Raw genomic sequence first — 14,627 nt, forward strand, 5'->3', positions numbered from 1 at the left:
TTTGAACATGGTATGTCACATCCACATAGGATTAAATGCTACTGCAAGGACACCAAAACTGAAGCAAAAGAATTAGTGGCTCACCAGTAACACCCGTGGCATGTCAGACAGTGTATAACATAACAACAACCTATCTGCAATACAGAGGCAGAAGAGTAGTGCCATACAGGTAGCAGTATCATTAGATAGAGCAGAAAGAAACCACTGAAAATGTAGCCTGTTTGCCCTAGATTTTCAGTGATTAGGAAACCTCTATGGTGCTGCTAAGCACTTCCACCATACCTCTTCAAGGCAAGCATTACCAGTCTCCATACAGACTTCCTGTCATTTGAAAATGTGTCATTGGATGTTTTCAGCAAAAGAAAAAGCTTTGGTCATAAAGCCTCCTTTCTTCTTCCCTGAGGTCACACTGCATCTTTGGGGTGATATTGGGTGCTTGTGTGGTATGGAAGAATTTCAGAAACTCTCACAATAAATAATGCTAATGACCCATACCTTCTAGGGAACTGTGATTTGGGAGGGGAAGTAGGGTTGAAAGACATGTCATTAGAACTTTTCACTTTCCGCACTATTCTCAGCTACACGGTAAATCTTTTCAGCTTGGAGGCAAAATAACTGACCTTATATTCCAAAATCCTCTCTAGTCAAAACTTGGCTAATGTACTGGATTCATCAAAGGATTTGGACAATGGGACATCAAAGATTCATGCTTTTACCACTCAGAGAATATGAGAAATCTCTATTTTGGAGGAAATGTACTTGCATATTTAAAATATGACAAATACCATATGTTCACAACATAGGTTTGGCAGAACTTGTTTCTCTCTGTGGGTAAACTTCATGCTGTTAACATCACAAAACTTCTAGAGTATAACGTGGTTCAGCCTGTAGGTAAGGCATTTATGATTTGAGAGGGGATGCTGTAATAATTCAGTTCCTGGATGTGTGGAATATATAATGGTGAGGATTGACTTAAGCTGTTGTGAATCCATGTATGGTTGACAGAATAAAGTAATGGACTTGTGCATCTCTCCAAATTTAATACCTTGAGGCTGGGAAAGGTGTTTGCAGCAATAGGATTGTCTATTGGTCTCTGTTCCATCTTACCAAGTCTTGGTTTACTATTTCAAGCACAGTTATCAGTATTTTGGTGAAAGCGCCATTTGCTGATGATTAAAATTTGGGTTCTGTATGTCAAGGAGGTGGCACCAGATGAGGACCTAATCTATCAGTTTAATCATATTTGGCAACATTCATGATATCTGCAAAGAAAATTTAAACTGGCTCAGATGTAGTACAAAATGAATTCCACGCGTCTTCAAGTAAGGCAGGGAAAGATTGGAGATAGCCTTTCATTTCACAGTCTCTCAATCACCTTTTTATTTTATTTATTTATTTATTTATTTATTTATTTATTTATTTATTTTTGTCCGTGACTATTCATCATTCTACAACTTCTCTTGCATCTGGTAGTTTTGCAGAGTTATTAGAGTCAAGGATGCTGCAGAGTTACTGTAGGGTCTTGGCATGTCATTAAAATCTGATTAAAACATCTTTCTGTATATTCACTGAATTCTCTTTGCTTTTTGTTTTAATATGTGATAATATTAAGAACAAAAATGTGAACTATTTAAAAGAGTAAGCACTCCCAAAAGTCCCAGATGATATTATTGAGTCCTAAATCTCTGATTCAGCTCAAAGTTATTCAAGAATAATTTTTAAATTATTCCTTTACTCCAAAAATTTCCTGCCAACTCAATGGCTTAGTTATATACATTATTCTAAAAGACTTCAGAGGAGCTTAGATGGCCAAGATCAGGTCTAAGAGCACCTTGAAACATCTGAAACACTTCAGCCTTTGGATAATTACATACGTTTGGGGCCAACCCACATTTCTCTTTGGAAAGTGTTTCCCCTGCATGGCTGCAGACAACAGATGGATCATATGATCTCTGCATTTGGAAAGATGGCATAATTCTGGCAGACTGTCAGTTAAGTGAAGGGGGCTGGTTTCAGATCCTCATTAAGAAAATATACAACCACACGGAGTGGACTGAATGGCAAAATGTGATCACTGGCGCCAGCTTTCATAGAAAATGCAGCACGCCGTTGCAACATGAAATCTGATGTGCTGTGGCTAGATCTAGCTCTATCGGGTTTTATATTCATTTTTCAAATAAATGTGTTTTAAAGAAGACTTTTTTGTGTGTTTCAAGAACCCTCTGTTCATGAATATAGAGAGCAGCAGAACAGTGGATAGGTGGAAGACAAATATGAAGGACCACCAGCCCTGGGGTCGAAGAGGGACATCAAGGCTTTGTTGGGTATTCCCTTAATTGCAAGTTTCTGCACATTTTCTATGTTGAAACTCCTCCTTATACTTCTAATCATGCATTGTGTTTATTGAGGTTGGGTGCTTCTAGCAACCGGCATTTTACCTAGAGACACCTTGAGGTCCAGTGCCTTTTCTCACTCTGTTCAATGGCAACTTTGCACACAGATTTCCACAGATGGATAGGCTTAGGAAGAAAATTCAGAACAATGTAAAATGCACTACAGTTTTCCAGAAATACTGGTTATGAGCAGTAAATGCACCACAATCACTACTCACTGCTGAAGAGAAGAGGTCTAGCATAGCTGCACACCTTCACTTCACTATCAGAGACCAAAATAATGGCTGTGGCCTTAGGTCAAAACTTTTAATTCCCTTAGTTTCAACAGTGATTTATGAGAAATCAGGACCTTAATATTGTATCTCATCTTTGTCATGCAATAAGTAAATGTTCCTAAATAATAGACTGTTCTGTAAATCCTTTGTTAAGCAACCTTTTATCCAGACCAGAGAGATCATCCCTCCCACCTGAACCCAAGATGTTCAAGCACTGAATGGCATTTGATGTGGAATAATTATTACTGTATGCTTTGTGCTATATTCACAACTCTGTCCTTTGATAACAGGGTACGTTTCAATAGTCAGAATTCATTAGAAATGTTAAAGATTTTATAGTAGGTAAATAATACTAGGAAAAAAAACAGTATCAACATCTCTGCCTTCTCCTAGTTCATTCATAACTACTCCGCTTTCTCTTAGTTCATTTATTTATGTTAAAGTCCCTCCAGATTTCTTCTTTGCTGAAAAATCATGAAATTGTAATATGAAGAAATCATAAAATGCTCTGCTTTTCCTTGAACTTGGAGCAAGGCTTGGAGCAAGACAAGACGTAACTGGAATTAACATGGACAATTATTACCTTTCTTCTGCTTTCAGAGCTAAAGAAACAGTTAAATCAACAGAGGCTTTTAAGTTTTCCTTTTGAAATTATGGCAGAGGTAAGCCAAAAGCATAAACAGGCCAAGCACCTCAGTGTGCCTGATCACTTTGGCATGAATTAAAGCTCCAGGTAACAATAGGGAAGCTTGTCCTTCTGCATTACAACAACTCTACATGGGAAGCATTCAAAACTCCATGGTGTGGGAGAAGATGCTCTGAGTCACAGTTACAGCACTGAAGCCCTTGTGGGAAATATAAACAGTAAGGTAATGTAATGTATATAAACATTTGATTACATTACAGATCTTACAAGTGTAGATTCATGTGAAAATTGACACTACACTACTCAAAAGTAAAGATTACAGGATTGATTCCTTACTTTGACTTCTTTGAAGGAACGGGAATTTCAAATGTATAGGGAACTGGGCTGTGACTGGTGATCCATGGAATGATGGCTGCAAGAAATTGCAGGGGTTTAATATTTATATTAAATATATATCACCAGACCAAAGCTTGTCCCTTAATCTAGGGTAGAATGGAGAAAAAGTGAGATCTAAATGAAATTAAAGAAATTAAAAAAATATATATCTGAGCTGCATTCCTTGAACAGATAAATTTTTAAGGAATTACAGTTGAGCGTTTTTATTCAGTTCTTTTACTCTGGGTATACTATTGTGATGGATATTAATTTAAATATCTCAAACAAGCTTGCTCTTTCACAGTAAAGATTAAGAGAAAGTACTCTGAACTGATTGTTTAGCATTTTTAATTATTTTTAGAACAAGTCTTATTGTACTACAAAAAGATTATAATCAACATACCTATCTGTTCTTTTAATTGTTACAGTATATATGTAATAAGTGTGGCTATCATTGTTGCAGATTAGTTGTATTCAAGCCTAGTGAAAACAACAGAGTCTTATGAAAAATGGGGATTCAGCATGCAGAGTAGCTATATTTAAAACATCATGGCTATTTTTAATTTAAAAAAAGTCCAAAAGTTCCAAGTTCATCAAAGAGACCAAAAGGGTTTAATAGAAAATCTCTTTGAGATGCACCACTGATGTGAAAGAGAAGAAAAATAAATCAAAAACTCTTTTCCACTATTTTTGCTTAGAACCCCCATGACTTCAAAAACTAATTTATTTTAAAGTTTGTAAAGGAAAAGAAGTGTTGTTGGACTAAGACTTCACTTATCAAGTTTCATCCTGGAGGGAATTTTTATAGTTGAGTTATAAACCCTCCACACTAGAGTGTTTATAATGGAAACGCTGACAAATGCGATAATAAACACATTGGGGCCATAGTAGCTGGTCAGAACGTGGATGCAGGAGTTTGTAGTGCTATCATAATATTTTGTTCCATTTCCAGCACTAATTTGCTTAAACCTACTTTCAGGTTGAGCAGCTGTAAAACAAGACTATAGATTGCAAAATCATTTGATTATTTTTACTTCTCTTAGAAAGCTTGGAAATGTCTCTCAAATATGATTTCATTTAGACTTATTTTCTGGTTTACATGTCTGAATACTAATCGTAATGTGATAGCTACAAGGGAACTCAACTTTCTACCATAAGGCAGCCTTCAGTGGGCAAAGAGAATATAAACAAACCCGTCTCAGAACAGGATCTAAAAATGGGCTATGATCAAACAGCTTTAAGGCTTTAGAAAACCCCTTATTATCTTTTCCCAGAAGTAATTGACGCTGTCAGTTTTTGTTCTTAATGCGGTGATAATGGCATGGTGCTCCGGGGAGACCAAGGCCTGTGATTGGTTTCGGCATTGGTGGCAGCAGTGCTTCTGAGCAAGGAAAGTCCTTTAAATACAGTGGGTGAAATCCAAGCCTTGCTGATGTTAGCAGCAGTTCTGCACTCACATCACTGGGGCCAGGATTTCACTGGCTTCCCAAGCCTGACATGCTGTTTTATTGCCCTGTGACTCCACAGAATCTGAGGCATCTATCTTGGATTAAGATGAGGATGAAGGGAGAATGGACCCCACAGTCCCGTTATTTCAGTGAGACAGGATCACACTCCAGCGAGAAACTTGTCTGCAATATTTCCAAAACATGTTCATATTCTTAGCAGACTGAATTTCCAGGACTTCAGCACATCCACGTGGGCAAGCTGATGGGTCTGTACGGTTTCCTGATGTTTCACTGAGTATATAAGGGTACGCTTTAGTTTTAGCACAGGTGTGGTAAGAACAAATTGCACCAAGACTACCATTCTGGTCAATCTGTCCCTGCTTTGGAAAGGCATGAAACAAAAAAATTAAAGCCCCTTCATCAGCTTCTCAGCTCCTATACATCAATATGCAGTCAAGAGGTTGCTCTGAAGTCCCTAACACAATACAAAACCTGTCTTGGTACTTTGTGCTGTTTGCATATAGTCTTCACTGTCTTGTACCACGAATGCATTTTTAATTTTAAATATTGTTCTAAGAATCGGTGGTTCATATATGAATGTTACTACTGTCCTGTGTTACTGCTGCAAAGTTTCTGGTAATCTATTCGAAATAAGCATTCATAATGCAGGATCCAGGTTTTGATTTGTATTCAAAAATAAAATGTAACATTTTCTTTCTGCTTTTCTTTAGTCTTTAACAAAAGCATAGAAAAGCTTGGATCTTGAACAAATTCCAATGTTTTGTTATTAAAACAAGAAGAGAAAACAATAATTTTTGAATTACTTGTTACAAGCATGTTTACATTGTGAATCTCTTAAAGGCTCTGTGTGCTACAGAGTTCTAATTTTATCCAGTGACTTGAGCAAGAAAAAATATGGAAAGATACATAATCATGCTGTGGAAAGCATAGTTGTATGGAGATGATGGAGAAATAGTGATAAGAAGTGAATATTGAATTGCACATTTCATTATCCTTAAATAATTTGTCTTCATCATTTTGCTTGACACAGCAGTAACAGTAAAATGCATCTTGGTCATGTGAACAGTTGTTGATTTTGGAACACTGCTCATTCCTAGTTCCTTTTCTCATTTTATTTTTAGCAAAAAAACATCTGAAGAGGTGAAACACCCCAGTTTCTAGAGAGAATCCAGCTGCGTTAACTATCCAACTGCTTCTTGGAAAAAAGCATTCTGACAACTAGAAAACAGATGCAATGTGTGGAGTCATGGAGGTCAATGAAAACAAGTGGAAAAGGGATTCAGGGAAGTAAGTGAGAAGAGAAATAATATTGCAGTATTAAAACAGGATATTAGATCACTCGTTATAATAATACTGAAGTGAAAGAAACAAGAAAAAGAAGAATCACAACAGCAGCTGACAAAATCAGGAGAGAAGAAATCAGAGGGTGGCATTTAGATCTTAGACATACAAGTCTGAAAATCTTGATTTCACTAATACCACGAATTCATATAGTGGAGATAAAAGCTGTCCTCAAAAGTACTCGCAGGTCCGCTGCCCATTTACTCCTAATTTCAGTGCAGGATGGACTAGGGAAGGGGAGGGTGACCGAGACACACCAGGAGGAGCTGGAGAGGCTCCAGTCAGATAAAAAACCGACCCAGCTCCAGGCCCCTAGGAAAGGGAGCTCCTAGCCCCTTCCCTTAGGTGGGGCCCTGCGGTGGAGCCCTTTTCATCCCCATCCCCGTGGTACGGCCGGCCTGGGCTTCCCCCTCCTCTGCCTTATTCTTTTCAGCATTATTTTTTATTTTATTTTATTTTATTTTATTTTATTTTATTTTATTTTATTTTATTTTATTTTATTTTATTTTATTTTATTTTATTTTGCAACGAAACTTGTGGGCCCTTAGAAGCAACAACAACAACAAACAACAAAATGAAACAAACGAAACAAAACAAAAACAAACAAACAAAAAAAAAGGAAAATCCAGCGAGGGGGGGAAGCCTCTGAGTGACATTCCCGAAATCAAAGCCTACATGCTTCCGTGCTTTATTTTTCTCTCTTCGGAGGGCACAAACACCACACCTCGCCCGCACTGCATCGTGCTGGGTGCGAGTGCCGGCACTGGCCGCCCACAAGCAGGGCAAAGCTGATCCCTGGGAGAGAATCGTGACACCGAGCGGTTCCGAGCAGATGTTCCGCTTTACTCGCCCTGTGACACACGGCATGGGCTCGGCAGGCTGGATTTCAGAGAAAAGGGAGTTGGTTTGTGTTTATTAAAAATAAATAAATACACACAGAGGGGGTTTCCTAGTCCCTGGCTGGGCCAGCAACTGCTGGAGAGCCAGTCCGCGGGCTGGAAAATCTCTGGTGCCCCGTCCGACCCGGCCTCGAAGGCGGCACATTGCCACATTGCAAAATTTTAAAGCAAGCAGGCGAAGCAACAACAACCAAAAAGCCCCAGACATTTTTTTTTTTCCTTTACAAAAATGATATATATTAGCAAATCTACACACAGGGAAGCCCTCTGCCCCTCCTCTTCCCCCGCTCCCCAGGCACTGCTCGGTCTGTTCCCCACGCCTGCACGGCCCTGGCTGCGGTGCAGGGTGCCCGGGCACGGCTCCAAGCGCCACTGGGGGGTGGTGGCCGGCCCCCAACCCTGTCCCGCCGGTCCCCAGCTCTCCCTAGCTCGCCTCCTGCTTGCCGCAGCCGTCCAGGAGCTCGGTCATGAAGGAGATGTACACTATGGCCAGGCGCAAGGTCTCTATACGGGAGAGCCTCTTCTCGTAGGCGAAAGTGGGCACCTTCTTCCTCAGCCGATCAAACGCCTCGTTGAGGTTGAACATCCTCTTCCTCTCCCGTATGTTGGCAGCCTGGCGCTGGGCGTAGGTGATAACTCGCTTTCTCCTGGGTCTGTCCAGGAGGGAAGCGCTCCGCATCCTCTCCTCTTCCTCCTCCTCTTCCTCGTCTTCGGGACCTCCACCTCCGAAAGCAGCCAGAGGCAGTCCCCGGGCCATTCCCTCCCGCAGGGACAGGGCTCTGTCCCCGAACGGGGACCCGGAGGTGACCTCGCAGAGCCCCAGGCTCGGCCCGGCCCGGGGGGGACCGTGAGGGGCTCCCAGGGAGAAGTCGGCCACGATGTCGAGCACCGAGGCGCCCAGCAGCCCCTCCGGGCAGGGCACTTGCGGGGCTCTGCCGTGCAGCCCCGGGCGCTGGTGGGTTGGGAAGAGGCTGGCTGACATCTTACTTCAGACAGGGCTTAATCTGGTCCCCCATCCCCAGCCCCAGCGGCGTTAATATTTATAACCCCCCGGATAACAGGATTAGCAGGGCTAGAAAGAGCGGCTGTAAAATTTCTCTCCGTGATGCTGATGAGAGGAGACAGGCAGCCCCCTCGGGGACGCGTGGATGCTCCCGAGAGAGGAGTCCCCAGCGAGTCAATCCTGTCACAGCGATCAAGGACAGTTCCTTCTTGGCAAAACCCTCCGCTCTTACCTGCTGAGCACTTTTGTCTCTTCTCACACACCCGCAACCAAACGATTTTCAGCCTCTTTAAAGCCCGCAGCAGCAGAGCCGGGTCTCCACTGGGCTTGCTTTCCTGCTTTCTGTCGGGATCTCTGAGCCCTGAGAGCCGGCCGGACAATTGATGTCAGGCAAGTGCATGTATGCTTTTAATGATGTCCCGAAGAGGGGACCTGCACGCAGAGGGTCACCGGGGAATGTTTACCCTGTATCCCAGCGCAATGGGAGCTGAATGACAGGACCTCCATTAGCCTAAGTAAGCATTGTAGGGGACCCGATATTGCATTCCCGGTAGTAACTGTTGGCATCGTCCTCTCCATTCCCCCTAAATCCCCTTCAACTAGAGTTCAAACATCTTTCCAGCGTGGCACTAAAAGGCTGCTTCGTAAAGCTCATTTCGGTTCGGGCGATCTCAAAGCATTCGCTTTGAAACCCCTTCCTTCTGCCCAGGAGACCAGGATAAGCTGCTCCTATTCAGGGCAGCGGCTGCTCTCACCCACACCCCTCGCAGAGCCGTCTCGGTCACCGGCGGTGCACGGATGAATCAACCTGACTCCACGCCCTGATAACGCTGGATACACGGTGCAAAATACCGTGAAATGCACATCAACACACCCGCACACCCGACACCGCCTAATACCTTTCTTTGATCAGGGTTTCCTTGGGGACGGACGTGGGGGATTGGTTTGCTTTTTTGTCTTGGGAAGCTGGGAGAGGTTAGGGGTTGTATCTTTACCCCACCACACCACAGACTATCTCCAAGCAAACAGCCTGGCAGGGTTAGGCGCACCCAGGTTGAACTGGATCGGTTTTCCTCGGCACACGATCTGTGTGCACCGCGCGTTTAGGAGGTGCTGCTCGTTACTCTTGCCCTGCCTTCGTAAGCCCTGTCATGCATTGTTGCCACTCTCACTTTAGAGTGAAATTAGTTAATTAGAAATAATTAGAAAATAGTTTCTAATTTCTAAGGGGATTTCAAAGCCCATCAGATGAAAGCAGACGGGTGGGGGCTGCCGAAGGATCAACCTCCGCCAAAACCCTTTCTGTTTGCCTACAGGACCGCAAACATTGCCGATGGCAGACCAGGATCCGCCGTCGTTTACACCGCGGCGAGCATCCCAAATATCCTTTTTTGTTTGTTTGTTTGTTTTCCCTGGGAAAGGTGCCGCCGTAACGACCCCCCAACCTCCCTGCCAGCTCTGCGTGCTCTGGCCGGCAGGCGATGGGGAGCGATGCGGAGCGTTGCGGAGCGACGCGGAGCAGCCCGGATACATTGGACAGCTCCGGGGAGGCGCGCCCGGCCGGCGGCGGCCGCGGCAGCACAGGTAACGCAGCCCCTCGGGGGGGCACCGTCCTTCCCCAACTGTTTTGGGGGCCAGTGCGAGCCTCTCCTCCTCTGATCACACCGCCACCGTCACCGCTGCTAGGCGTGGTGACTGCTGGACGAGTGTAATGGCATGCCCAGGGCTAAGGAGAGAGGCAAATTGCAGGAAGACTGCTTCTACATGTATTCTTAGTAAGGTTTCTTAGCAAACGGAGATGTGCTTATCTATCAGGCATATCTTTCACCCGGTGAATTAATTAAAAGGGAGCTGTAAAGCATCTGCTAGGAAAAATGTTTACTTGAGAGCATCCTTAGATAACGTTAATTTGGAGAGCTCTAAATGCTAACTGTTAAGCGAAAAGGCTGCATAGAAAAAAAAATATTATATATATATATAATCGACCTGCAAAGGGATGTAACTTATTTGAGCTCCCTTTAATTGAGGTGGCAAGCATTTCGTTTGAAGACATGGAGGTATAAATTAAGAGCATATGCTAGCAGAAGTGTGTGACCACAAGGTGCAAAGTTATCGGGGAAATACAAATACTTCAGATAATGAAACAAATGAAGAGTCAAATGTGAAATCGTCAACTCTGTGTCAATCTTTACATGAATTTCTCGTTATGTGAGAAACTGTCTTTTAGAGGAAGATAGAGCAGCCCTTCCCTAGGGTCTTTTCAGAAAGACACTCCTGCTCACATCTCTAGTTTCACGCTGTTGCAGGAGACAAACTACAAAGAAAACTGAAACGAGAAGCGAGAAAGTAAAGGGAGAAGGTTGCTGAGTCAGTATTGCTGTGCAAAGCGATGTAAAATACGACATAAAAGATTTAGAGGGGGTGTACCTGCCTCTGGATCCTTAAAGGAAGCACTAAAGCCAGGATTACAACCAGCTGGAACGTTGTAGCAGCAAATGAAGACTTTTAGCAAAGGTGACTCCTCTTGTCAATCTGCTTTTTTATTTTATTTTATTTTATTTTATTTTATTTTATTTTATTTTATTTTATTTTATTTTATTTTATTTTATTTTATTTTATTTTATTTTATTTTATTTTATTTTATTTTATTTTATTTTATTTTATTTTATTTATTTTTTCCTCTTGCTGTTTTGTTTCCTGTTTTTCTCCCCTTACCTTTATTAAAATATTGAATTTTCTCTTTTAATAATGTTTGCAAATTATTCATAATTAACTCAATTAACTATGATTTGTAATAATTCTAGGACAGTTTTCAGACCAAATTAGGTACTTAGATCAGTGTTTTAGATGTCATACCTTTTCAATTTAGATCGTACCTTTTCATTTCACTTTTTGTCACATTTTTTTTTTTTGCTCACAAGATACATACCGATACTAAGCACTGATGGCTACACCTTCAAGCCTCTCTGCAACTATTTACATAATTGTTTTTCTTCAGAAATGTCTGTAATATGATTCTAGATGATCATGAAGATTGGGATCAAGACGCAAAAAATAATAAATAGCTCGTCTGATCTATTAGCCCTATCAGAAGACATATATATCTCCTTACGCCCACACCAATTATGCTAAACTTTGAAAATCTAAATCTTTTAATATACCTCCCTATATAACAAATCCAATGCCCTTTGTGCTAGCAGAAATTATGAAAATGTGCATTTTAATTCAGTGTGCCTCTATGAAAATAGTTTTATTTGTTTTAACTCTGGATTCTGAGTGCCTGTGATAATCATTTTTCACATTATCATACATGAAAAGACAGCCACTCTGATGATTTAGCATTACTGATGGACATGTTATAGGTTTTAACAATACAGACCTGTATTTTACTAGAAAATTTATTGGAAGTCAGTATGAATCCTTGGATGTTGAATTAAGGTGTTACTGTCCTACAAACATGACTCAGCAAGCAAGATGCTGGAAGATGCTCTAGAAACCACAAAAAGCTAGATATCGAGCTGAAACAGTATCTATACACTTTTCTGGTAAAATGGTACAAATCTTCTCTACTTTAATTGACCCATTAATAGCCAGACAGTTGCTATCATTCTCAAGCTGTGGCCTGATTAACAGAAACAGATGTAGTATGTAGCAGGTTGAATCTCTCTTTCAACTTACTGATATTGCAGCTGTCTGATCTTGTTGTTAATCTTTAAAATTATGGTAATGGATCAGGACTTCATTACCCCAGAGCAAAAGACATTTCCTGCCCTTTTGAGCTCACAGTTTGCATCTCTGGCAGACTGGACCAGATCAGTGGAGTATATGTGTGAAGACAGGACAAACTTGAATGTGAATGAACAGAGTTTGTAAAATATCTTAGCTTGACACTTGCTCAATATGTGGTGGAGAGGAAGCAAGTGAGGAGACCACTGAAGAATTAATACAGAAAGGATACATTTAAGTAAAGGTAGCTGAAGACTGGTTGTTTTCATAATGGAAGAGTGTAGTGGCATTCAGGTGAAAGCAGAGCACAATGTGATTGAATGTGGTATCACCAGAAGGGTAAAGGAGACCTTTGATGTTTCAATGCGATATGAAATCACAGAGGCAGGGAACATTGGGCTGTGATAGTGTATACATTCAAAGAGTCTATATTTGAGTCAGTTGTGAAGCTGAAGAAGGCTTAAAAAATGTATTTGTTGAATTGGTCAGTACAGTTTTGAGTGACTTGTAACAAAACTGGAGAGGAGGAAGACTGCTGAAGTCAGAATTGAAGTTAATGTAGGCCAGAGGAAGAAGGGCCTTGATGGTTGAAACAGCTGGGAAAGCCTTTCAACCATACATTGGGTACAGGTAAAATGTATGAACACAAAATTATCTTCCTTTGACTTGTTCATATCTCATCCTGAAAGAATTGACTCTATCTGTTAAGAAAACTGCAATGGATACTATAAATGGAGTCATATTACCTAACTGTTTGCTCTTACCCAGATATTGATTTATCCTGGAGTCACTAACTCCTGCAGGGATGTGAGTATTTGTAGTGGATTCCACAGTCCACTTGCTAGTCTCTTCCTATTATCTTCCAAGACAGACTGTCTAAAGAGCTTAGGGATACTGGCTTGTAACTTGGATACCTTCAGTCCTGCAGGATGAATCTTGGCTCTAGATTTAGGAGTCTATGAACAAATACTAAACAAGAAATCAGTAATGTACATATCCAGAGTGTGCAGACAAAGGCAACTGGATATATTTGCCCAGAATTTGAGTCTGGAAGAATTTTCTGCAACCTTTTTTTCTGCAACCAAATACCATACCCTGTTTGCAGTGTAAGAATTAACTTTATTCCTTACATTGATGATACAGTAAGTAAGTTCTTCTCAAAAGTATGTGAATTAATATGAGTCTGGCATAGGGACTGGTTCTGTTCTTCAAAACATAATATATCCAGAGAAGCTAGAGAAATCTGGTCCCAGAAGTAATTTTAGGCACTGATCATACCTGTAACTGATTGCTTGAATGTATCACCGTGTCACAGCCTGTCTTTAATAGGACTCCAATTTGAATACAAACATACACTTACAAAGATGGGGTTTCATGACTTGTCTCTCCCTTAAAAAAAAAAAAAAAAAAAAAAAAAAAAAGACATTCAGTAACATCATTTCTCCCTGGAACAGGAAAGTAAAACTCAATGTTTTGTGTGAAACCTAGTAAAACTATGAACACTCTGCCAGTAAAGTGCATTAATTTCTATTTACAGTTGTATTACACACCATCTGAAGATTTTAAAGGAGTAGCTGCTGCTATTTCCAGATACAGAATGATGAAGAAAAAGTTTGAAAAGGCAATTTTGGGTAAATCATAGACAAATGAAATGAATAGCTGTGGTTAGGATCTGAAACAATTCATCATGCTTGCAAGGTTTTATGAATGACACTTTACTCCTTAATCATAACCTTGGGGGTGGGAAGGACTGAGGACAGGACGTGCATTAAGGTTGGATTGTCATCCCTAATTTGGCTTTTTAACAGTGGACATGAAAAATGTAATGTTATTTAAACACAACCTCTTTCATCTTGATTTTACTGTATAAATATTGTTTGTGGAAAATGAAATGCAATAAAAATGTGTATTGTTTACCTAGGACTTTGGATGTTTTCCAAATTGTTAATATATTTCATTAGTTTAATCATTATGAAAGTGTGGACAAGAGCCATTAATTAATGCTTTTTTCTCTTCCATATCTCAAAAATTGTAGAATGCAGGGAAATACCATGCTGAGATCCATAGTTGCTGACAGACTTTATGTGTCAACAGAAAAATTCTATGTATGATGGTGAATTAAGATTTGTTACCAAAAATGTATCTGTAGATTACATTCTTATTTAGTGAGGGTCAAATGGGTCAAATGGGTCAAATGAGTCAAATGAGACATTTTTTTTCTTTTTGAACTACTCAGCTTTTGATCTTGTGATACTGATAGCACAAATTCTAGGTAGAAGGTAGAATATGCTTTTTTTTTTTTTTTTTTTTTTTTAATCTGAACAGAGATTAACAGCTCACCTGTTATAATCCTCAGGTGCATCTACTGCAGCTAACAAGGAGGCTTACACTAAAACTCATGTCTAAAGAATCGGTCCCCTCTGCCAAGTCTCTGAATCAGTTACTGCATTGCTAGATTCTGGTTTTTATATTCTCCTAAGGATATGTGATTCGTTACTTT

At 40.7% G+C, this 14,627-nt stretch overlaps 1 protein-coding gene across 1 annotated transcript; it reads right to left on the minus strand.

Annotated features, from left to right (window-relative positions):
* Positions 1 to 7,822: 7,822 nt before the first annotated feature.
* Positions 7,823 to 8,380, minus strand: FERD3L (Fer3 like bHLH transcription factor; the record flags this gene model as incomplete). Its single annotated transcript, XM_084306819.1, has 1 exon — positions 7,823 to 8,380. One exon carries the CDS (start codon positions 8,378 to 8,380, stop codon positions 7,823 to 7,825), a length of 558 nt encoding a protein of 185 aa, XP_084162945.1.
* Between the last annotated feature and the right edge of the window lie 6,247 nt (positions 8,381 to 14,627).

This window comes from Netta rufina (genome assembly GCF_964035555.1).
Source record: "Netta rufina genome assembly, chromosome: 2".
Lineage (NCBI taxonomy): Eukaryota > Metazoa > Chordata > Aves > Anseriformes > Anatidae > Netta > Netta rufina.